Consider the following 26,071-nt stretch of genomic DNA (forward strand, 5'->3'; position numbering starts at 1 on the left):
CATTACTTCCTTACTATTTGTGAGCCTATTTCTCTGGCTATGAAGCACTTGCTTGCACATGCAATTTCCTTCATAGGTTTCATGATGATGAAATTGTGTAGCCCCTTTTGAAAGGATTTAGAAATTTTCATTTGGATTTTAAGATACATTGTAACATTTGGTAAATACCTAGGTAATGGGGAAAATGTCTATTGCAGAGCCGGGCTGGTTTTGAGCAGATAGGAAACTATAAATCATAGTTAACGGTGAATGTAAGTGGCATTTGAAGAGAGGGTATAATTTATTAAGGAAATAGCAGGCTCAGTGAGTTAACGATAAATAAAATGATTTACGTACTATACCTACTATATGTGACTTACAAGTAATGGTGTTTATGCATGGTTTGATTAGTAACAAAATTAACATTGAATTGATACAAGAGATAAAATACAACAGGTCAGATAGATTTAAGTCAAGAAAGTAAAAGAGGGGCTGGGGATATGGCCTAGTGGCAAGAGTGCCTGCCTCATATACATGAGGCCCTGGGTTCGATTCCCTAGCACCACATATACAGAAAATGGCCAGAAGTGGCGCTGTGGCTCAAGTGGCAGAGTGCTAGCCTTGAGTAAAAAGAAGCCAGGGACAGTGCTCAGGCCCTGAGTCCAAGCCCCAGGACTGGCAAAAAAAAAAAAAAAAAAAAAGAAAGTAAAAGAACAGAGAGAGAGCCTCCTAAGAATGCTAGCACATGCATCTAAGGTTGAGGACACATTCCCTGTAATAAAATAAGGGAGTACTTGAAATAATATGAATAATAGTGTTGCTAGTAACAAGACTAACAAGAAGTGGTTTGAGAACCAAAAGTTATTGCAGGCTTTCTTTTTGAAAAACCAAAGTAATCAAACTAGGGGAAGCAAACAGGTATCTGTGTTTTTCAACTATGAATAATGGAAATTTTGAGATATGACGAATAAAAGTATATTTAAATAAAAAATATTTATTCAACAAAGGTTGCTTTTTAAAAAAATTGAGTTCAGTTTCAAAGCCTCACTCTTGCTAGGAAGGGTGAAGCTAGAACTTGAGCCACAATTCCCACTCCCCCCCCCCAAAAAAAGAAATTGCCTTATACTCTGAAAATGTCCTAAATTCAAGGTTTAAGGACAAAGAAATATCAAAAGTGATTATGAAGATTTAATTTGCTGAAAAATTTTACTACTAGTTATTTATGTGGTGATTTTAAATAAAACAAATTTTTAAATTGCTTGTAAAAAGTGGTTATAGGAAAGTTTTAAGCATATAGTTATATATTTAGATATACACTGATACTCCCATATATGAAAATGATAAAGCAAAATAACAAGGAAAAATATCAACCATGTTAACATTGTTACATTGGTAGTTAATTAATCTAAGTGAGGTTAAACAGAAATTCTGGGAATGTTTTTTCTTGCAACTTGTCTTTGAGTTATGTAAAAATAAGCTACTTTAAAAAAATCTATGTCTCTTAGCTGTACCTATTATTACTAACCCAATAACAATTCGTATTCTTAATGGTAGTGTTCCAGTCTTTAAATATTATTTCACAATAAAAGGAATTAAGGTGCTCTGGAACAATAGATGATTTCAAGTCTAGAGCAGGGAAAAGAAACAGTGCTTACAGTGTCAGATTGGAAGGCAAAGGTTCTATCAAAACTCTTTAAGATTTTATCAGAAGACATCAGAAGTAAATTAAAGAGATCTCACACTACAAATATTGGAGAAAATACACTGTTCTAGCTAATCCTATAAAATCCATACAATCATCAAGGAAATCCTCACTAATGATCTTTGGAGAATGATAGAATTGATTATTTTAAAATATCTGGTAGAAACAAAGGAAAAGAATGAAACTACACCAATGATAATTGAGGGTAACCAGATATTTTTGATAGGGGCAAATTTCCTTGTAGGAAAGTATTATAGTGGATAAAGGATGATGAAATTATAAAAATAGACAGCCACCATTTGGCCATTAGTGTTGGTCAAGTAATGGATCTAAATAAAATGATAGAAGCTATAGACATATTGGGGGCCTCCAGAGAAAACTAGAGCATTCTCTTAGAAGCAGTATTGGTAAAGAAAGAAACAACAATAAACGTTCATTGAGATATAACTAGTGACTTGTAGAAATGACAAAGGACAGGAGGGATGCTTCAGACCCCATCACAGGGATGCCAAAGGACTGTATACATTGCATAAAGCGTTCAGAACAAAAGCGACTGAACTCAGGGGATTTGAACAACAGCAAAAGAAATTACAAATTAGAAGAGAAAATGAAGCGAAGGAAGAGTGTAGATAGTATAGATTAAAAGTCATGTGAAAACTCGATACGGTGGCACACTTTTATAATCTCAGCTCTTGAGAGAGGAAAATAGATGATCACAGATTTGAGGTCAATCTGGGTGGTGAGATTCTGTCTCAAAATATGAAGAAACTAGTTGCAAACAGCTCAACTGGAGCAAACAAATATATAATTTCCTCAAGGCAATCAGGAAATTTGAAAACTAAACATTTGTTGACATTAAAAAAATATTGCCAGTGGCTCACACCTGTAATCCTAGTTACTCAGGAGTCTGAGACCTGAGGATTATGGTTCAAAGCCATCTCAGGCAGGAAAGTCCATGAGACTCTTATCTCCATTTAACCACCACAAAGCTAGAAGTGGCACTGTGGCTCAAGTGGTAGAGCACTAGCCTTGGAACTGAAGAGCTTAAGCCCCACAGCCAAGAAAATTAAGTAAATAAATAAAGAAACCAACAAACAAATACATAAAATATTATTTTCTTGACAATGGCCATTCTAACTGGGGTAAGGTGGAATCTCAATGTAATTTTGATTTGCATTTCTTTTATGGCCAGCGATGTTGACCATTACTTCATGTATCTACAGGCTATTCTTATTTCCTCTCCAGTGAAGTATCTTTAATTCTTTAGCTCACTTATTGATGGGGTGGTTGTTTCTTTGAGTATTTGTTATTGGGGGTTTAATTTTATGTAGCTTTAGGTATACTTTTGATATGAGGTCCTTGTCTGTTGTATAGCTAGTGAAGATCTCCCAATCTGTGGGCTTTCTACTTATTTTTCTAGCTAGATCCTTTGCCCTGCAGAAGCTCTGAAGTTTAATATGATTCCTTTTATCCAGCCTTTCTTTGATTTGCTATATTTCTGGATCTTTATTTAGCTGATTTGAGGAAGGGAAGGGGAGTAACAAAATGGTGAGACAAAGGACAGAGGTTGAACCAATGCAACAGCAATACTCACAAAACACTAAGTTGGAAATGAACTTTACAAGCTGGGGGGTGGACTGGGTGGTGGGGATTCAGGAGTGGAGGGAAAGTAGGAGAAAACAAGGGAGGGGTAACAGTGTTTGACAAGAAAGGTACTCATTACTTTACTTATGTAACTATAACCCCTCTGACATCACCAATACCCTGAAAATAAAATAAACTATTAAAAGATATAACAATAAAATTATTTATAAAATATATTGAAATAAAAGGTTCTCTGAATGTAAAAAAATTGTTAATTTATAGTTAGTTATGGTCATAGTATTGCATTTCATCCTGAACAAGCCACTGTGCCCTTTTGAGAAATACATGCTGGAATGCTTACAAATGCTATGATGTGCTGACCAGGATTCACTTTGACTGAATGAGGGTAGGGCCGGGAAGACAAAAGGCACGCGGAAAAGAGAACGACAATGTGAGCTTACCCATGAGTTGATACATGCTTTCTTAAAAACATGTGTGCAGGTAACAGAAGTTTATTTGATTATTCTTTCCAGTTTTGAACCAAGGTGACAATGTCCTTTGAAAAGAGTTAGACATTGTAGATGGGCATGAGGATGATTTTCTCAGAATGGCAAAAAGAGAGCGCTCGTGAGCTCCACGCAGCCCTCTTCCGTAGCGTCCTTGCTGCCTCTAGCACGGTGGTTTCTGAGCCCTCTGCCTCCTTCCATTCTTCCATTGACTCTGTGTTCATTCCACTGTATTTGGCTTTGTGTTGTGCTTAATACTCAGGTGAGAAAATTGACATCTTCTCAATCCAGAGTCACTTGAACATTAAATCCGCTGACTTTAATTGAAATGTACCGTGTTTTGTCATGAAATCATAGATGGCATTTGATAAGAGAATAATAATTTTTCTATTTTCATTCAAAAAAGAACCTTCTACATATACATACATTTATTTCTTTACTTTAAAATTTTTCTTGTAAAGGGGATGTACAGAGGGGTTACAGTTATAGAAGTGAGGTGATGAATATATTCCCTTTTGAACGATGTTACCCCCTCCCTCCCGCATTCTCTCCTAATCTTTCCCTCTTCAGAGGAAAGAAAGTGAAAAAGAACTGCAAACAGTTCAATTAAAAAAAGCCTCTTGCTTCTATTTCTTGGAGCTCATTTTGCTAAGCATCATTTTGTGTGATCATATACACACAGCTATTGAGCCCTGCGATCCTCTCCTAAGAATACCCTCCTTTGCTCTCACTGTGTGAAGGTTTAGAGTGCTGTTTAATTATCATGTCTAAGTATAATTTGTCTTTTACTTAGTTTACTTATAGGCACATTTTAATTATTACAAATGAAGGAAATCATGCAACCTATGTGTCTTTGGGTCTGGCTTACTTCACTTAATATAATTTTTCCAAGTCTTTATATTTCCTTATGAAGGGGCAATGCAATTCTTCCTAATGGAGGCATAGAATTTTATTGTGTATATATATATATATATATGTATATATATATACATATATATATATATATACCATATTTTCTTGATCCATACACCTATTGAGGGGCATCTGGTTTGATTCCATATTTTAGCTATGGTAAACAATGCTGCAATGAACATGGTTGTGATTGTTGGGGATTATTATGGCCTGGGAAAGACTGCCCTTCCACCAGCCTTGGGACAATAGAAGCCCCTCCCACCTTTTGACCTCTACCCCTTGGGAGGTGAACACGTGCGTGCCACCATGATGGGGTTGTCCCGCCCACAAAGGGAAGTTTTGTGATGTCACTTGATGAACGTGACCCCTAGCCTATGACTGACCCTTTGGCCAGCCCCCTTTCTTTCCCGCCACTACTTCTATATAAGTGCCCTTCCATATTAAAGTCTTTGAGACGCATTCCACCACCGCAGCGTGTCCCTGATGCCTTCCTTTCGCCTCCGCCCTCGGTAACATGTGGGGGGAACTGGGGGGAGGGGAAGCTTCAGCAACCCGTCCTCTACTTAGCGTTTGCCCATGTGAGCACGCCTTTGGCCTTCCGCTGGCGGAGGGCCAGGCTGGGTGCTCTTTCATAGAGTTTGTGGTTACCATTCTCCCCGTGGGGGGAGAAAGGGGGTCCAGAACCCCAACATAAATGGCGCCCGAACGGGGACCGAATTGTACGGCCGAGAAGTTCGGGGTACAGTATCCCCACAGATTTTGCTAAGTAGGGTTTTAGAGGAGGGTCCTGCCCATCCAGATGGGGCAGAAGCATGGAGACAAGACAGGCTCGCGGGACGCGGCGCCAGAGAGTTGCCCCGCCGTGGCGATTTGGCGCCGGGCGGCGGAGGGAGCGGGGCGCGCTTCCCGCGGAAGCATGTCAGTGGAGCAGTGGGGCCGGAGCAAGAGGAATGCGACCCCGGGCTGGGGTCGGTTAGTTCTGCTCTGTGCGCCCCGGGCCAGACGGCGGTCCCGGCACCCGCAGCGGCGCTTGAGAAGCAGTGGGTGGCCGAGCGCCGGAGCGATTTGGCTTGCGCGGGCTGAGCTGAGTACACTGGGCTCTGCGCGGCCCGGGTTCGCGAGCTGCGTGCGCTGGGGCCCGCGTGGCACCAGGCGTCTTTTGCGGTAACATTTCGGCGGCCGAGCACGGCGTGGCGGAAGCGCGGTTCCGCCATGTGGGAAGCTGTGGCATGGCGGCGGCAGAGCGTTGGGGATGGCTGCTGCTTTGGCCAGACTTGTATTTACAATGGCTGGGCTGGAGCCAGTGCGGCCCCAGCCCGCGGATGGATTAAAAAAAAAAAAAAAAAAAAAAAAAAAAAAAAAAAAGCGTGGCGTGCAGTTTAGACCATGGGATGGTGTCCCAGTTGGGGTGCGTGGGCTGCTGCAGCCCGGCAAACTGCTTTATGCCCGCCGATGGTCGTTAAGCTCAGAAATTCGGGTGAGTTGGTTGAATCCTGATTTCTCTGACTTAACACACACGTGGAGCACAATGGGGCGCGCCATATTGGAGGCGGGGCCCCACCCATTCCCCCCAGGTGAGGGGCGTGCCCAGGCTCGCCTGGGCTGGCCGATTGCGCTGCAGCTGAGAGAGGCAAGCACCCCGCTGTGCTTGCCTGCACTTTTCTCTCTGTGTCAGCTGCAGACGGGGTTGGAGACAGGAAAGCCTCAAATTATAAACTAAAATGGAATATTGAAAGGAAAACAAAGAGTTTTGATACAGCAATAGGTAATTTGATTGAACTTCCATGTTTACCAGTTCAAGGAGATAAAATCAACTGGAGTTTTCTAGATGGATAAAAGGGTTTGCTTGTCCACTGTGATTTAAAAATTGTCATGTTGGGAGTGTGTAATTAACAGGTTTCCCTTTTGTTTTTTATTCAACCACGTGGTTCTATTATGGGCAAATTAATATCATTTGCCGCTGGAATTCCAGAAAATTTAAATGGCCAATCAAAGCAATTTTAAAGAGCGCTCAGGTATTTTTGTGTGTGTGTGTGTGTGTGTGCGCGCACGTGTGGTTGTTGGTAAGATTTAAAAGCATAACAATAGGTTTCCATCCCGGTGTTCGATGGAGATAAAGGTGCCTATAAAAATTTCCATAAGGTTCAAATATGCAACATGTGGTAAAAGTTCACCAGTATGTTATTTTATATTCAGTGTGTTTCCATAAGGTTCAAATATGCAGCATGTAGTAAAAGCACAATGGTATAAAATCAGCATGTTATTTTATACTCAGTGTGTTAAAAGTTAAGTGTGCATGTAGCCTTAACAACTCTTTGGCATAAATTAAGATTTTACCTTCCCATTTTCTCTCCTGTGTTCTCATAAACTCTCAAGATCAAGAAATTGAGATTGCTTCATACAAATGTGACTATTAACCTCAATTTTCCTGACCCAGGATTAATATACTGCTTTATAGGATACAGGTGGACAGATGTTCTAGCCGCATGGACGGTCGCAGCTCCTGGATAGGAAGATGCCACCACATTCTGTTCCCAAACTGCCTTGTTTCACTACTAATGATTCTTTGCTCTCTCTCCCATTGGAAGCTGCTCGAATGATTTATGAGCCTTGAGTAGGATGTGAATAGTTCCATCTTAACAGTTACTCCAGGTTAAATCACCATAGTTATGTTAGTGGTCACAGCAAGCCAGGTAAAATTTTGGGATTAAGAAAGTCTTTGAATTTTGTGATTAAGAAAGTCTTTTCACCCTGCTTAAACCAGAAGGGCATCGATATACCAGAGCCAGAAGTGCTGAAAAAATTTTGAACACCCTAACCAATCTATATAGAAATTTTACAGGCAACCCAGAGCAAGATGTGAGCAAGAGATACCACTACAGCTTTGCCTCGAGTTCCCCATCGCATGGCATGGAACTTGCCAAATGGGGATGAGGGACGCAGCCACTTCCGAGACTGAGGATTCCACAATGCTTTAACCCTTTGCCCTTGGTTGTCATTTATCTGTGTTCTCTTTCACTTGCCAGTGGGATTCAATGGCGTGATTCAAGTTGATGGCATGTAAATCTCATGTTTTCTAAGTGTTATAGCCAAACCTTCACAAGCAGTTTTTGGTCAGTTCTCAACGGGTTACAAATGGATTATCTCTGTGTTTTTTCCTTGTTGCTCAATTGGGAATAAAAAGGGCTTGTAGGACTATGACTCCCTGGATAGTTCAAAGCCAGCCCGGGCAAAAGGAAAAATTTCTCCAAAATCCCACCTCCCAGTTAAACAGCAAAGAGCCAGATTGAGAGCTCAACCACAGAGAGCGAGCAAAAGGCTGAAGCAGCACCGTGACTCAAGTGGTAGAGCACTAGCCTTGAGCGAAAGTGCTCATGGACAGTGCTCAGGCCCCGAGTTCAAACGCGGATGGAAAAATGCAATTCCAGCCACAAACGTTGAAATTCCTGGGACTTGGCCAGTCCAGGAGACGGAAAGGTGGAGTGGAGTGAGAGGAGAATGGTGCCATATTATCCTAAAGGGAGATGCCTTGTTTCACCCTTTCAAAATGGATCAGAGCCGGGAAATCGAGAGAGATAATTCCTGTCCATTTTCTTCTTTTTTGCCAGTTGTATATAGGTGTATATATATATTTATTTATTTTGCCTCTGACTGGCTATGCCAAACCAGTTTTCTATCATTAACCACTTCTTTCAGTCGTTTCTCCTTACTCGTTCACTTTACAATTGGGTTTATGCTCCAAAAGGGAACTGTTCCTGGCTTATGCCCAGGGTGTGTTCTATGCCATTCATGCCAACCAGCTCTGAGAACTTGTCGATACTTTGCCTGACCTTTTCAAAAGTGTCTTTTGACAGAATAACATCTCTTGCTGAGATCACCAATGGGGAATTTGCCGTTCACAGTCGTCACCCTAACACAGGCCTGAACCCTGGAGGCACCAACCTTGGAAACTTCTGGGTATGCCCAAAGACTCAGGGGGGGCTAGAGAAAACCATAGCACTCTCTGGCCCTAGTGACCATACTCATGGTAATGATGGGGACTTTTTGCCAGCTACACCGGACTGCCAGGCTGACCAGGGGCCCTTGATTTACGTCGCCCCCTTGACAGCAGGAAGTAGCTACAGAAGACGAGACCTCCATCCATACTCCCTGCCTGGTGGCCGCCGGTGTCATAATTTAAAAAAAAACAAAAAAAACAAAAGGGGGAGGTATTCCCCAGGATTAATTAAGGATTCCCTAGGATTAATTAAGGATTAGTTATGCTTATGTTAATTATCCAGAAATTTTAAATCATCCCGAATCAGTGTGGGATGGAGTACAGTATATGTGTTTTTCCAGATTGGAAAATTAAACCCAGAGCACCCACTCTGGAGAAATGTTTTCTTGTTTTCTCCAGGAAAAGGAGGACCATGTTGGACTTCTGCTCTCCCATGAAAATATGGAAAGTAGGACTGCCTACGGTAGGAGGCAACCAAGCTTCCTTTCCTTGTTTGCTTTCTAGATTCCTTCTTGAGCATCTCATGGCTCAATGTTTTGCTGTGGCAATACTGCCTACAGCGTCACACAAAGAAACCAAAGGAATTTTGCACCATGCTTCTTCCTTTCCTCTCCCCCTGCTGCTAGACTTGGGGAGTCCCGTTGGAAAGAAAATAGAAGCTGAGGGTATTGACACTCAACCCCAATGTTTTATGATAGAAATGTTTAAAAGGGTAAATGCAAAGGTTTAACACCTTGGCTTCAATGTTTATATAAAAGAATGTTTCACTAATCACTTATGTTTGAGTTATCAGCTACTGTGAACTGCCGGGAATGCCAGAGTTTCAGCTTCTACCTCACCAACAAAAGAGGGCTGCTGTCTGCACCTTCCTGCACTTGGCAGAAACCAGTTGAGGATTCTGACTTCTGGACATAGCCAGATGGATGGACCCTTACCTACCCCTCACCCCAGTTTTGTGGAAGGGGCCCCACAGATCTTATGTCAGCATTTGCCTTATGCCCACACATGCCATGTGTTTACAGCATCCCCTGCTTATTGAAAAAAACAAAAGGGGGAGATGTTGGGGATTATTATGGCCTGGGAAAGACTGCCCTTCCACCAGCCTTGGGACAATAGAAGCCCCTCCCACCTTTTGACCTCTACCCCTTGGGAGGTGAACACGTGCGTGCCACCATGATGGGGTTGTCCCGCCCACAAAGGGAAGTTTTGTGATGTCACTTGATGAACGTGACCCCTAGCCTATGACTGACCCTTTGGCCAGCCCCCTTTCTTTCCCGCCACTACTTCTATATAAGTGCCCTTCCATATTAAAGTCTTTGAGACGCATTCCACCACCGCAGCGTGTCCCTGATGCCTTCCTTTCGCCTCCGCCCTCGGTAACATGTGGGGGGAACTGGGGGGAGGGGAAGCTTCAGCAACCCGTCCTCTACTTAGCGTTTGCCCATGTGAGCACGCCTTTGGCCTTCCGCTGGCGGAGGGCCAGGCTGGGTGCTCTTTCATAGAGTTTGTGGTTACCATTCTCCCCGTGGGGGGAGAAAGGGGGTCCAGAACCCCAACAGTGATGGTGGATTTACTGTGGTCTGGCTTGTGGTCATTTGGATAAATGCCCAGGAATGGGATTGTTAGGCCATAGGGAAGCTCTAAATTTTTTTTTTGAGGAAACTCATACTGCTTTCCAGAGTGGTTGAACAAGTTTACATTCCTACCAACAGTGTAGTAGGGTTCCCTTTTGGCCACATTCTTGCCAGCATCTGTTATTGTTAGTTCTCTTGATAATGGCTATTCTAAGTGGAATGAGGTGCAATCTCAATGTTGTTTTGATTTGCATTTGTTTTATGGCCACAGTTGTCAAACATGTCTTCATGTGTTTATTGGCCATTCTTTTTTTTTTTTTTGTCAGTGGTGGGACTTGAACTCTGGGCCTGGGCGTTGTCCCTGAGCTCTTCAGCTCAAGGCTAGCACTCTGCACTCTACCTCTTGAGCCACAGTCTCACTTCTGGGCTTCTGGTGGTTAATTGGAGATAATAGTCTTATGGACTTTCCTGCCTTGGTTGGCTTTGAACTGTGTTCCTCACATCTCAGCCTCCTGAGTAGCTAGGAATTACAGCCGTGAGCCACAGGTGTCCGACTTGTATGGGCCATTCTTATTTCTTCTTCCTAAGTCTCTCTTTAAGTCTTTAGCTCAGTTATGTATTATGCTGTTGTTTCTTGAGGATTTATTTTAGGAGGTTTAGTTTTTTTTTTTTTTAGCTCTAAGTATATTTTAGATATGAAGCCCTTGTCTGATGCATGGCTAGTTAAGATCTTCTCCCACTCAGTGGGCTTTCGATTTGTCTTACTAGCTATGTCCTTTGGCATGCAGAAGCCCGTCAGTTTGATTCAACCCCATTTTCTAATCTTTCTTTGATTTGTTGTGATTCTGGATCTTTTCTTAGGAAGCTTCAACTTGTGCCAAGGAGCCCCAGTGTTTCCTCTATCCCTTCCTGTAGTGTTTTCAGGGTATCTGCTCTGAAATTGAGGTCTCTGATCCATTTGGAATCTATTCTGGTGCAAGGTAATATATAAGAATCTAATTTCAGTTTTCTGCATGTGTATAACCAATTCTTCCAGCACCATTTGTTGAAGTGGTTGGCTTTTTTCTATCCTGTGTTTTTGACTCCCTTATCAAATATGACATGGTTATAGGTCTGTGGGCTCATTTATGGATCTTCTATTCTATTCCTTTGGTCCTCAGGCCTATTCTTGTGCCAGTATCAACCTGTTTTTATTACTACAGCTTTAGAGTTTGAAGTTTGGTATTGATATTCCTCCAGCACTGTTCTTTCTGCTCAAGATTGTTTTGACTATTTGAGGTCTTCTGTTATTCCATATGAATTTTTGGATTGCTTCTTTTATATCATTGAAGAATGTTGTTGGGATTTTGATGTGTGTTTCATTGAATTTGTAGACAGTGTTGGGAAGTATTGCCATTTTCACAATCCTTCCAATCCAGGAACATGGGAGGCTTTTCCATTTCCTTAAATCTGCTTTAATTTCCTTTTCCAGGTTTTTAAAAAATATTTATTTCTTTATTAAAGTGATATACATAGGGGTTACAGCTTCATATGAAAGACACTATGTACATTTCTTATGCAATTTATTACCTCCTCCCTCATTTCCCTGATCTTTCCACCTCCCCATTTCTCTCCCCCACCATGAGTTGTACAGTTGGTTTACACTATATAGTTTTATAAGTATTGCTGTTGCATTGGTATATTTTATCCTTTGTCTCTTTATTTTGATATACCCCTTCTCTTCTCTAGTTCCAATACATGTATATACAATATCCACGGTACCAAAATCAGTTACAGTGATATCAGGGGTAAAACCATGGGAAAGAAAAGACAAAAGAAAAAGGCATAATTTCACATGGCATGTTGAAAAATAACAACAACAATGATAAACCACTTGTTTCCATAACTTGGAGTTCATTTCACTTAGCATCATCTTATGTGTTCATATGTATGTAGCTATTGAGCTATGGTGATTTTCTGCTAGGATTATGCTAGACATGTACTAATTATTCCCAATGAGGGAAACCCTAGAGTTTATGTTTCTTTGGGTCTGGCTCACTTAGTATAATTTTTTCTAACTCCTTCCATTTCCTTATGAATGGGGCAGTGTCATTCCTTCTGATGGAGGCATAGAATTCCATTGTGTATATGTACCATTCTTTCCTGATTTGTCTACTGAGGGGCATCTGGGTTGGTTCCATGATTTAGTAATGACAAGTAGTGCTGCAATGAACATAGTTGTGCTGGTGGCTTTAGTGTGGCCTTGTTTGTAATCTTTTGGGTAATGCCCAAAAGTGGGGCTGCTGGGTCATAGGGGAGCTCTATGTTTAGCCTTCTGAAGAACCGCCACACAGTTTTCCAGAGTGGTTGAACAAGTTTACATTCCCATCAACAATGTAGTAGGGTTCTCTTTTGGCCACATCCCCTCCAGCATCTGTTATTATTAGTTTTCTTTATAATGGGCATTTTTACTGGGGTGAGGTGTTTTTTTTTTCAGGTTTTTAAAGTTTTCATCAGAGAGGTTCTTCATATTCTTGGTTAATTCCTTGATATATTTTTTTTCAGGCTGTTACAAATGGAGTTGCTTTCCTGATTTCAGCCTCACTCTTCTCATTGTTGGCATACAGAAAAGCTACTGACTTTTTGGGGTTAAGCTAATTTTTCTTAACTTGGTTCTGAGCACTATTTTTGGCTGTGCTTATAAATGATATGTTTTTGTCCATTTCTTTTTTTTTTTTTTTGCCAGTCCTGGGCCTTGGACTCAGGGCCTGAGCACTGTCCCTGGCTTCTTTTTTTTGCTCAAGGCTAGAACTCTGCCACTTGAGCTACAGCGCCACTTCTGGCCATTTTCTGTATATGTGGTGCTGAGGAATTGAACCCAGAGCCTCATGTATATGAGGCAGGCACTCTTGCCACTAGGCCATATCCCCAGCTCCGTGTTTTTGTCCATTTCTAGACCTTCTGGCTTCTAGCATTAAAAATGATTTTAAAATGTTATTTTGAGTTTGGTAAACTTGATGAACAGACATTAACTTATAAGCTGTCTCTGAAGTCCCCTTGAATTTTTCCATGTATAATGATTATGTTTGAAAGGTAGTTTAGTCTTATTTCTATTTCATGATAGGACTGGGATGTGATGACTACGTTAGATTTTCCTATAAGAAAGAGGGGTGGGGGGTGATGAACTAGACTCGCTGGTTCATAGCAACTCCAATTTCTGCTCAGCACATGAAATTAGTTCTTCCTATCCTAAAGGGATAGGGTGGTGTTTCTTGATTTTACCCATGGAGTGTCTGCTGGATTCCAAGGAATCCCCATGTATTCTTTTGTACAACTCTTGGTTTGCCTTCTAGATATTTCTTCTCTTTCTATTAACAATAATGCATGTGATGGGGCTGGGAATTTGGCCTAGTGGCAAGAGTGCTTGCCTCCTACATATGAAGCTCTCGGTTTGATTCCCTGGTACCACATATATGGAAAATGACCAGAAGGGGCGCTGTGGCTCAGGTGGCAGAGTGCTAGCCTTGAGCGGGAGGAAGCCAGGGACAGTGCTCAGGCCCTGAGTCCAAGGCCCAGGACTGGCCAAAAAAAAAAAAAAAAAAAAAATGCGTGTGAGAAAATTCCTCAGCTTCCTTACAGTAAGGAACAAAAAAAAAAAAAAACTTCAAAGGGCTTTGGACATCTTGAATAGTCTCACTACAGGCTGATATTTTTAGAAATTCCAAAATTATTTCCAATAATTTTTCAGTTTTGTATATATCTGCTTTATCTTTTCTTTTAATAGAAGGACCATATACACAAATTTTTCAAGACTGCCTTTTTCTAGATTTCATCTGTAGTATTTCAGGTGTTGTAAACCAATAGATACAATGTTAAATTTTTCAGAACTTTTAGTAGAGGGTCTGATAGTCACATCCTTCATTACTTACTCTGAATCCTTATCTTTCTGTCAGAGCCATGAGTTTATTATTTTCACTAGGATTTATGCTAACAGATCTTTAGGTAAATGGGAAGACTAGAGAGGAGACACCTGTGGACAATCTAAACATTTTCTCAAAATTTTGCTTGCAAATTGGCCAGTTATTGTCTCAGCTCATTCATTTCTTCAAGAAATTTGTATCTAATGGAAAGCACCAAGGTGAAGTCTACAATAATTTTCTTTGAGATCTCAATATTCAACTTGTAAAATCTACTAGATGCCCTTTCTATTTTTCAAGTTACCGTAGGTGAAAATTTCATAAAACATTTTAACACCATGTGATACTAGTATCCATTTTCCTTATCTCCCATAGTAATTTATTTACCATTCCACTGCTTCCATTTGCTAGTACATCCATCCCACTGTCGCTGACAAGTAATTGTCTTTTATTTAGCAACACCACATCACAGTTTCTTTGAGTCTACCAGTTTTCTCCAAAAGTCAGCAAGTGGATCCATTTAACAAATAAATGGTTCTCTGGGCTTCTCTGGACTTCTCTTTCTGGTTTATATTGGTTCCTGGTTGCATGGGTTCAATAGATCCCCACAGAAATTTCTTATGTTTCTGGAGGGGCATGGCTCTTTATCAATCATTGCAGCTTATATCTGGTCCAAGTTCAGATATGGTTCAAGCATTTCTCATCTTGCCTGTGGACAGCGGAACACCACAGGCAAGTCCTTCTCATGGCTGGTATGAATGAGAGTAAATGGAAGCACGCATGCTCTCTGAAGGCCTATGCTTGTGAATAGCATATGAGAACTTGTGTCTACTGTGCTGGCTAAAGCAAGTCATATGTGTAGAGAGAAGCTTCTGTGAGAGGAGCTCCCGAGTGATGTGGCAAATGCATAGACACAGGGAGGCTGAAGTCATGACCTTGAGAACCACTGATCTCCCTCACGTAAGTGGCATGTCATTAAGCCAGAGGACTTAGACTAGGATAGCTGCCATAGCCTCACACTTTTCCTCTTTGGACGCAGGCTTTCCTTCTCAATAACGTTTCCATCTTTTCCCAAAGTCCCCCTTTGTAGCTTTGCATTTAAAGCAACCTTATTCTATTTCATGTAGCATCATTAGATACTGGGAAAGGGAGAGTTTTCAGTAAATATTGACTACATGATAGATAGACTCTAGTAGAAAATAAGCATAAAATTGTAGAAAAATAGTACAGAAACAATAGCATTTTATTCAAATATCATAGAACTTGCCCACAGGACATCCTAATCTGTAGTCCATAAAAAGATTTCTACTATGGACCATAGCATAACAATTACTCAGCTGGTTTTGTTGGAGTTGGGTAATTTGTGGACTGAGAAGAAACTACAGAAAGGAAAATAAAGAAGGCAGATGCTCATCAGGAAGGAGAGTGAAATTTTATAACAGGAGATCATTTCAAGGAAAGCAGTGAGTGTGGGAACTACAGGTAAATTGAACAGGAGCAGGGAATTGATTAAACATTAGTTAGAATAAGGAAATTGGCACCGAAACAAACATCTGAAGAGTGTACACATGGACAATATTCTAAGTAAACATCATCAAAATTAGTTCAACTCTTTACAAAACCTCTAAGTAAATTACAGACAAGCCAGAATTTGAGTTCTGAGACTCTACTTTGCTTACTCATTTTATAGTTGGTCATTCTTTTCTTCTGTGAAATCTGCAAACCTCCCTTTTGTCTGACTTGCCTCATCTGCTCTGGAAATTACAGAGGCAAAGCAAATTAACTCCCTATCCACACTCAGAAATTGTGCAGAGAGAAAGAAGCAAGAGTGACCTAATTTTGAAATAAATACCCTAAATGTAACCATCTTCATGTAGTGTACAATAAAACCACCTTGTGGTCCTTGCACGCGTTATAGTTGATGATATGAAAAGTGTATGCAAATAAAGATGAAACTTAGGAACAAAACCTGATAGACACAAACTCCTCATTATCAACTGTGTTCTGAAAAAATAATAATTACCAAAAATTCTTTTTTCTGTTTTTCATATTGTGGCTTAACATGTTGACTACCAATGCAAAATTGTTTTAGTTTTCTTTTTCACTGAGTTTGGTTGAATTTTTGACAGAAACGTGTTTGTTATAAGTAAAAATCTCTAACCACTAAAACAAGATTTCCCTGACCACCATGTCCGTTTGCTGAGAGAGTGGTCGTCACTTGTTTGCACTACTTCTTCCAGAGGAATAAAGATTTATAGGAAAGAGCTTTGAAGTATGTGTTTTACTTCAGTTTCAATGTGTGGGTTACTTTGCCACAGGTATAGAGTACTTTGGGATTATTTTATTATTCTGTCAAGTATTTAATATATTGTCTGGATTATGTGTTACACAAATTTCTTTTTGTGAGCTCCAAATGATTTATCATGCGGCTGGAAATATATAAGAAATACTTCATTATTCAAAGCAGATCCTCTTCCTAATTACCATCCTCCTCCTCATGAGGTAGACTTTTTCTGATGTAGTTTATAATAATTATGTCAGTCAGTCTTGCCCAAGGACTTTTTCCCATGACTATTGACTAGATAGGACAGTACTTTATATTTCACTGTTTATGCATTGGTTTTCATGCCTGGAATTATTTTTAAGTAAGATCCATCTTTTTTGTGCTTATTTTATCAACCAGAATTTTGCTAGTTATTAAGGAGGGGAAAAAGTGTTTAAGATACAATGTCAGCCTTTGATGCATGGCTACTTATATTAAAAGACACTAGATATATGTGACATGAAGTGTATTAGTCAGCATTCTATAACGATGACAAAAATACCTGAGGGTAGGAGGACATTGTATGTATGCATGTATATATACACACGCATGTATGCATGCACACATATAAACACACACACACGTTTGTGACGGCAGCGTAATGGAACCCCCCAAGGACTGTTTGAAAACTAGGGGAGTAAAGAAAGGAGATATCCGAACACAGTGGAGGAGATAGTTTGTTCAAATGCACTGTGTGCACCAATGAAAATATTACAATCAAACCTTTCACAATACATGTGCATGTGAATTCGAAGATAAGATAATTATAACCAATGGATTAGTTACCTAAACCTGAGCATGTGGAAACCTTCGTGTTGGCTTGCAGTATCGGAAGGGCTCCGTCCAAGGTCACCTGTTCTCCTTGCGGATGGTCAAGCAGAGCATCGTAGTGCGGAGTGTAGCGTCAGACAGATCTGCTCACCTCCAGGTAGCTGGGACACACAGAACAGAGAGGAGGAGCTGAGGTCCCCGCCGCCCCTTTGAGAGCACCTTCCCTGCACTAGGCCCTACTTCCCAGTACCACCAGGGGAGTGAGCAAGCTTCCAATACATGGCCTCTGGGGCCCATTCAAGATCCAGTTGCAGCAGTGCCTAACCTGTGGCTACCTCATCGCACTGTAGCCATGGAGAGCAGATTTCCTCCAAGAGCAGAGTGGAGAAAGTGCTAGGTCCTTGGGTGTGCGAGCTTCCTGTGGACTGGTCCGTACTTTGGGGAGAATTTCTGAGTAGGAATGCTTTTCTTATTACTAAATTTTACCGGGTATTCTGAAGAAACGCGCTATCTAGGGAATTCTTAACAGAACAGGAAAAAAAATTTTTTTTTTGAATTTCCAAAGACTAATTTGGATCTATAAAGATTATCCCTGAAATGTTAAATGAGTTAAGATGCTTTCAAACACATGGCAATATTTTTTTCCTGGATACTGATGCTTGATGGTGTCATATATGTAGTTGGCCGAACTTTTCACCAAAATCCTTTCAGAAAGATGTATAGAAAGGTGTCTAAATAAAACCTGAACAACATATCCAAAGCAAATCTAGTATTTTAGCCTTTTATCGGTAAAGAGATTCAAGAGTTATCGGAATCATTTTCAAAGGGAAATTATTTTTCCTTCTGCTTTCATCAATACTAGCATATATTCAGAAAAGTGAAAATTATAGGGTTCTTTTTTTTTTCACCTGTAAAACATTCACTCCAAGTTTCTCTGACCCTGTTTTCAATTCTTTTATTGCCTTGCTGGTCAGCTATTTCTCTCTAAATTTCTACTGCCAGCTGGAGTTAAATGTCTTGAGTATCAATCTATTTATCCTTCTCACTCCTCCTCAGTTTCCATCAAAAGTGGCATGTATCATTTTACTTACTTTTCCAATAAGCAGTTGAGTTATTTTGATTCACTACAGTTCTCAACCTTTATATAAAAAAGTCTTACCCAACTGTCCTTCCTTCCTTCCTTCCTTCCTCCCTCCCTCCCTCCCCTCCCTCCCTCCCTCCCTCCCTGCCTCCCTGCCTTCCTTTCTCTCATGCTTTCCCCTTTTCTCTTCCCTCCCTCTTTCCTCCTCCTTCACTCCGTTCCTCTCTCCTTTCCTTCTTTCTTTCTTTCCTTCCTCTCTTCTTACCTGTTGTACCTAACCCACATTTCTTTTCTTGGAGTAAATACTTTTGTGTTGTTCTTACTACTCTTAAGCAGAACAAATCTCCAAGCTCAATTCTAACCCATCTTGTAACCAAAATGAATAATATTGAATTAATGTTTAACACCTTTGATAGATTTCTCCATTACTATTTATTTCTTTTTGTTTGCTGACACGGGGGCTGGATGTCAGTGCTTCTTGTTCTTGCTCACCTGTCGCTCATGGCTGACCGCCACCACTCGAGCCACAACTTCAGTCTCGCTTCCTTGCTGGTTAATTGGAGATTGCATCTCTTGGATTTTTCTGTCTGAGCTAGCGTTAAACCCAAATCCCAGTTAACTATGATTACAGGTGTGAGCCACTAGAACCTGGCTACATGCTTTTAAAAATCAAGGTTCTACTAGGGGAAAACCCATCTCACTTCATGTTCTGTTTTGCCCATCTGCTCTTACCCAACCAGCAGTTTCACTTGCCTTTCCTTTCCAGATAAGTAGAGGTATAGAAATGATCCTAATAGAGTCTATTTCCTGAAGTATTTTTACTTGCTGTACACACAAAATTTTATGGTGCAATGGGTTTTACAATTCCTATCATTATGTTTTATAGTTGGACAAAATAAAATTCAGAGAATACTATTTCAAAGCTACACAGGCTCATGTTGGTTCTGAAATAACAAGTACATTTAATTTGTTTTATTTATATTTATTTGCATTCTGAATAATGCCCTTACCCTACTCTGACTTCAAAAGTAAATGTGTGTTTATCAATATGGTTGGTTTTTATTGATATGCATCAATGCTCTGATACTAATTTTGGCAAGTGAATAAGTCTTTTTAATTATTTCAAAACAGTACCTTAGTTACATTATCTCAGAGCTGAAATCCATGAGAGCGCTTGGTCTTCCTCACATAGAATACATAAATGGGGACAGAGTTCAGACTAGTGAAGTTATACAATCTTAGAAAAATGTATTAGTTATATTTCCATATAGGCTATATCAATACTAGTAAGTGTAGCTAGATCTTTCACTTAAAGAAATGTTCATCAAATATGTTCCAACTCACGTTTCATGTGATGTTTTAATACTGCATTTATACGGTAACTAAACACGGCATATATATTTTCATATAATAGTGCATTTGCAATGTGTTATGTATGTTGAATTTGCATGCTTTTGTGACTTTTGAAGTCTGAGAACATCATAAATCCAAGTTTTAAAGGAATCATGCAAGATTACGAAATAAATAAATAAATAAAATAAAGGAATTGTTCAAGATTCTCTTAAAACATAAGTTTTTCACTTAAGATAATGTGAGCAAAGCACATGTTTCTCCGATCAAGGTGTGTGTATGTGTGTGTGTGTGTGTGTGTGTGTGTGTGTGTGTGTGTGTGTGTGTATGGCTAGCCAGCAGTATTGGAAAGACCTACAGAATACCAACTAAAAAAATTTAAATCACATATAGGCATCCATTTAGATAAGGCTGAAGTATTGGTTTCACTTACCATTGTTCTGCCTAACATATCAAGCTGGTTCTTCTTTTTTGTTTTTTGTTTTTTTTTTGTTTTTTGTATACACTAAGCCTTAGTAACTACTGGAGAATGAAAAGAAATGCATGTACTAGTGAGTAAATGATGAGTTTAGACCCATATGAATTAAAAAAAATTATCCTAGGAGCATGGCTTTATAACAACCTTCCCCCCTTTTTAGTTATGGTATTCCTAACGATCTTATATTCAACATTACATAATATCATGTGATATTATTTCTTAGCCGCATGTACATGTGGCCCAACTGAATAAATACAACCCCTTGTCTCACAGTTATGGAAAATGATGAACTTTTTTTGGAATGATTTCTCTGTCGCCAATAATACTTGGCTTCAGACCTCTCTCCTGGATCCCTGAGGGTCTGAATTCCTTTCTGCTGAAGAGCACAACCCTCTGGACCTCGGTCCTCTTGTTTTGATTCCCTGGTGTCACTCCCATTTCTTCCAGAGAAATTAGTTAACATCTCCCAGTGGTGGGCCTGGCATCACCTTCTTCCTTCCACCATGATTGTTGAGCCCACTTCTTGAGGACACAGGGGCTCTTCTGGATCCAGATCCCAGTTTGCCCCTCAGATCCTCTCTCCTAGAGAACTAGTACAAATAGTACAGAAGTCGTTGGTGTTGCGTGTCAGTGGAGAAGGAACAAGGAATGTTGTGCTGTGAACAGTCAGAACTCTAGGTGAGGTTGTTTCCCTGCTTAGGAAGAAGAGAAGGCGATGTAAGGCACCCCATTCCTTTCCTCTCCTCAGGACACAGTGGCTTTCACCTCTCCTCTCCTGAGGCCCCGTGTGATTGGAGAATGGATTGGAAGAGAAGACAACGATGCTGACCCCTTGGCTGCGGAAATGCTGCAGCCTCCGGTTCCTAGGAGTAAAAATGACCAGTGGGAGAGCGAGGAGAGCAGCTGCGGCCCTGCAGGAAGGTGAGACAAAGGTGTCATCTCAGACTCTCTGTGCCTGAGCCCCGAAAGGCAAATACAGGATAAACCATGGGAAGATTGGGATAGCAATTCCACAGAGAAAACCATGAGAGATCTCATATAATACAGATAGCTAGACATGATTATTCTCCGTTGTACATGTAGGTAAACATGGTGTTGTATACCATAGATACATAGAATCTGTCCGTGAAACAATTCCTGTGTTTTATAATAGGATGCTATAAGTCTTGCTCTTGGGTTGGCGTTTGATTTTTTTTTTTTCTTCACATCTCGGAGATCACCAGTTTGGGGCCACTAAATAAATAGAGATAAAATTCCAAAGTTATAATTTGCATGTCAAGACCCGCTCTCAGTGGATGCCAAGCGGTTAAGAACTGGAGCAGGGAGAATTGTTCCCTAGTAGAAAGCTATACGTGGTTATGAGGCAGAAGAGGTAGAAGAAATATAAAAAAAGGGAAGTCTTAGTTTGGAACCTTTTAAGTTTATAATTGCTCACTATGATTGAATATAATTATTAACATTCTTTAGTTTTTAAATTACTATGGTTTATGAACATGAACTTGAAAGTTCATATAACTCTCATTTTACCCAGAATTCTGATGCTCAAAGTGGTGGCAGGAGGTTTGTCCTAAGCGCTCACACACTGCTAGGTAGATGACTCCAACATGCTCGCCGGGATGTCCCAGTAATACTTATTACAAGAATCATATTCAGCACTATGGGATAATACCATCTTTAATGAGACCTACTCGACACGGAAGTGGAAACTTGAAGGAAGTTGAGGTGGGAAATCCTAGGAGTCATGAGTGAGACAAGACTGAGAACACACATTTCAGTACTCATATATTAAAATGTGACAGAAAGCCAGGCATGAGACGCATGCCAGTAATCCCAGCTACTCTGGAGGAGGAGATCAGGAGTCTCACAGTTTGAAGCCATCTCAGACAAAAAGTTAACAAGACTCCTGCCTTAATAAATAACTGGTTTTGGTGATGCATTTCTATGGTGGGATTGCGGGAGGCTGTAGGTGGGATGGTCACAGTCCACGCGCTGTTCCAGGTAAAAATGCAAGACCCTATATGAAAAGTAACTAAAGACAGAAAGGGTTGGAGGTGTGGATCAAGTGGTAGAGCACCTGCTTAGCAAGTTCAAGGTCCTGAGTTCAAATTCTAGAACTGCAAAAACAAAAGTCATAATAACTTGAACTTTCATTGTGTGATTGGTTAGTCACTATAGAAGACTTTTTCTTGTGCAGAGAAAAATTAAGCAGCAACCAAAAACTTTTTTCCCAAGGAGAAAATTATATTTTATAAAGTATAATAGCTTTCGGGGTGCTTTGCTTTGATGTATCACTTGGCTGGTAGGGAAGAGGCTCAGCCCACTCATTACTGTGCTTGAGGCATACAGAAACATGCTTCTGTTTCCATGAGAAATAACTTTAAAAATTATTTAAATAGATTAAGTGTCCTCTGTAAGGAGAAGAAAACCACTTTTAAAAATCCATTTATCTTCTTTCGTAAAATGCCAGGTCAATTTTATCTGTCAGTGAAGGTCATTTTACGTTTTAATACCAGACTTATGGAACTCAGTACACCTTTATCTTTATTCACTGGTAGATATTTAGGTCTCTCCATATGAAATATAGAAATTTTGACTTTCATTTTGCTTTCAGTTAATAATCATCAGGGCTATTTGTTGGAAATATCACTGCTTCCATTTCCTTCTCTGCTTCAGGAAGCTGTAATTCCCTTTGGGGTGCTCAGTAAGGGAGTCTTTTCTCCAATCCTAGTTGAATTTCTTAATGCCTACCAGGACCTCTCTCAAATATTTGTCCTGAAAACTTTTATGCAGCTTTAGTTTTCTCTTACTTTTGAGTTATTACCAATTAAATGGAACACAATGGCAAAACCTACCCAGGTGCCCCCATTCAATGCGAAAAACAGTGATAAACTATGGTAAACTATGGGTGACACAGTGTGTTTCTCTGATCTTCTAATACAAAACAAGATCCCTGGATTCTTATGAGAATCTCACATTGCATTAGATTTGATTTGCATGAATAAGAGTAAGTTGGGGAGACATTTGAAATCATCAGTCTATAATCGTTGTATTAACTTTGCCATTAAGTAGTAATGAGCACAACTAAAATTTAACAATCTTAAACATTCAGACGCAGAGTGATACTGTAGACTCCACAGAGAAAATTTGATTTGTTTTGAAGTCAGAATCCATCTATTTCCCCCCCCCCCACACACACACACTTGGACTGACATTGGGTTGTTAAAACACATCTGTCAATAGACATGAGTAAAGGAGGAAGCAAGGTCTGTCAGGAGGCAACTGCCAAAAAAAATGTCATTCACAGAAAGAATCCCTTAGGGCCTATGGTTTCCACTCCTTTCCCTAACTAGATATTCCCCAGTGTTTGCGGAAGTCGAGGCAGTTGTGAAGAGAATGTGGAGAAATGAATAGAAAAAGACGAGGTCTACCATGAAGTCCTCGATGGTCTCTGGTGGGCCTGAGTAGGTCTATGAATTTCCTGAAACAGTAGGTACCGTGTTATGTGGATGTGGGAATGGCATCTTCTGCCATGTTGTTCTTAGGTTTTTACATTCAGAATTAGCAGCGTTTACAAAAGCAGTGAAAGCATCTGAGCAAGCGAAGGAAGAGAGGCTCATAGGAGGTGCTTATCTAATGTATATTCATTGCACATTTCAAATTATTACAGTCACACATTTATCATATAAATGTAAATAAACATGATAAGCCTACCTAATCATATTTTAAGCTCTCTTAAACTTTGCAATAATTGCATAATGCATTTCCTAAAATCACTCATTAAATCTTAAGGTGAATTTGTAAATGTTTATCAAGCCTGGAACACTAATGAGTCTTTTTAAAAGCTGAATCGTCTTATGAAAGAATAATAACCACAAATATTATAGATCTGGTGAATGAGCTTTGCTAACTGAGCATTGGTATTAGATTGAAATTACGTCATAAAATTAATAGGTCAATAATTTATAAATATACTTTAAATATTAAAATAAAAGTAAGTTAACTTTTGCTTCAAAAGCTATCCTTTTCGTCAAAGCACAAAAATTGCTTCTGATGTCTCATTGAATAAAACTGGAAATGTTCACCGTCTATGGAGAGCAAACAAGTGGACAGAAACATACATACACAACATTAACTCGGTGATAAATAGCATGGTGGAAAATAGATAGGAATAAGAAAGAAAGAACCAGATCACAGAAGGTATATATATGTGTGTGTGTGTGTGTGTGTGTGTGTGTGTGTGTGTGTGTATACACACAAATATACACATATATGCATACATACATGGGTATATATATGTACTTGTACACATATATGTGTATATTGCTGTGGACTTGTGGCTGCCTCATGCCTGTAATCCCAGATGCTCAGGATGCCAGGATGCTGAGATCCAGAAGATCATCATTTGAGGACAGTCCATGCAGAGAAGGTTGTAAAACTCTCATCTGCTGAATCAACAGCAAGAAGCTGGAGGTGTCGCCTCACTGGAAAGGAGACTCCTTAAAGTTTGAGTAGATTCAAGAAAATAGCATAGATTCTTCCTCCAGTGCTCTGGAGTGAATTCTGCACGCTCAGGAAGTAGTTCACGAGATAAATCATTGAATTTTCCAGTGAGCAAGCTTGCTGATCAAAGGCAAGGCTCTGCGCTTTCACCTGGCTACCAGGAACATCAAGAGGACTGGTTTATACTTGAGTCCCGGAACAAAGAAATATCCCTGATAGTATGAAGCTGCATCCGCCATCAGCCTAACGGAAAATATGCAAAATGCACATCAGAATAAAGTCAAACTAAGTAACTTAAAGACATTCAAAAATGACATTTTGTTCATAGAGAACCTTGATTAAAGTGAATCTGCCATGCTGAAGCTCAACCTTCTACTACACAAGGAAATATGAATTAAAGTCATAGTGCAACATCACTTCTTTCCTACCAGACTAGCCAAAATTCAAAATAATATTTTTAGCTATTACTGATGAAAGTAAAGGAATCCATCCATCCATCCATCCGTCCATCCATCTATCCATCCATCCACCTTTCTCCCTACCTCCCACTATAGATGCTAGTAGTAGGGCATGAATTCAGAGCCGTTGCACTATTTGTCCACTCTTTCATTCACAGCTGGCACTCTACCATTTGAGCCGTACCTCTGCTTCTGGCTTTCTGCTGCTTAATTGGGAACAAGTGTTGTGAGGAATTGTCTGCCCTACTGGCTTCAAACCATGATTTTCGGATCTCAGCCTCCTGAGTAACTAGGATTATAGGCGTAAAACACCAGCACTGGGCTGAAAAGTATACGAATGCTGCTCATGCACAGAACCTAGGAAATCACAGTTAAATAACACGATTTACCTCACTGAGGGTAAATCCTATGGTAGAATTATCTGGCAAAAAATTAAAGGTGAGTAATTAACAATTCATGAAGTAATTAACAGTTCTCTTGTAACAAATGTAAAATATTAGCAAAACAAAAGTAGTTGCAAGACAGAACAAAGTGATCATTCTAGAACCGGGAAATAATTCACAGAAATTAAAGGAAAAAACCTTGTTGGATGAACTCAACAGTACAGTGGAGATGGCTAAGATAGGATCAGTGAATGTGAGGGCTGATTATCAACCTTATTCATTCCAAAGAAGACAGAAAAGAGTAGTGTGGAAAACAAACCCTCAGCAACAGAGGAAAAGGTAAGGGGGTTGAAAGAGAATGAGAAGCTATGAGTTGGAAACTTTGCAAACTTCATGCAGATACAAGAAACTTAGGAGAATCCCAAGTGGGATGAACCCAAGGAATTTCACACCAGGACAAATCATAATTAAATGTCTGGAAACCAACATCAAAAAAGATTTTGAAAGCAGACAGACGTAAAAATCAAATTACCTTAAGGAAGAATACAATCTGAATAACTGTGAAATAAAGAACCAG

At 40.0% G+C, this 26,071-nt stretch overlaps 1 protein-coding gene across 1 annotated transcript in view; it reads left to right on the forward strand.

The window, feature by feature from the left end:
* The window catches only part of C12H8orf34 (chromosome 12 C8orf34 homolog), a 322,609-nt gene that overhangs the window by 87,605 nt on the left and 208,933 nt on the right, over positions 1-26,071 (forward strand). The window contains exon 6 of the mRNA XM_048358631.1: positions 20,902-21,074. Coding sequence (XP_048214588.1) covers positions 20,902-21,074 — 173 coding nt within the window. The remainder of the gene's footprint in view (positions 1-20,901; positions 21,075-26,071) is intronic.

This window comes from Perognathus longimembris, chromosome 12 (genome assembly GCF_023159225.1).
Source record: "Perognathus longimembris pacificus isolate PPM17 chromosome 12, ASM2315922v1, whole genome shotgun sequence".
Lineage (NCBI taxonomy): Eukaryota > Metazoa > Chordata > Mammalia > Rodentia > Heteromyidae > Perognathus > Perognathus longimembris.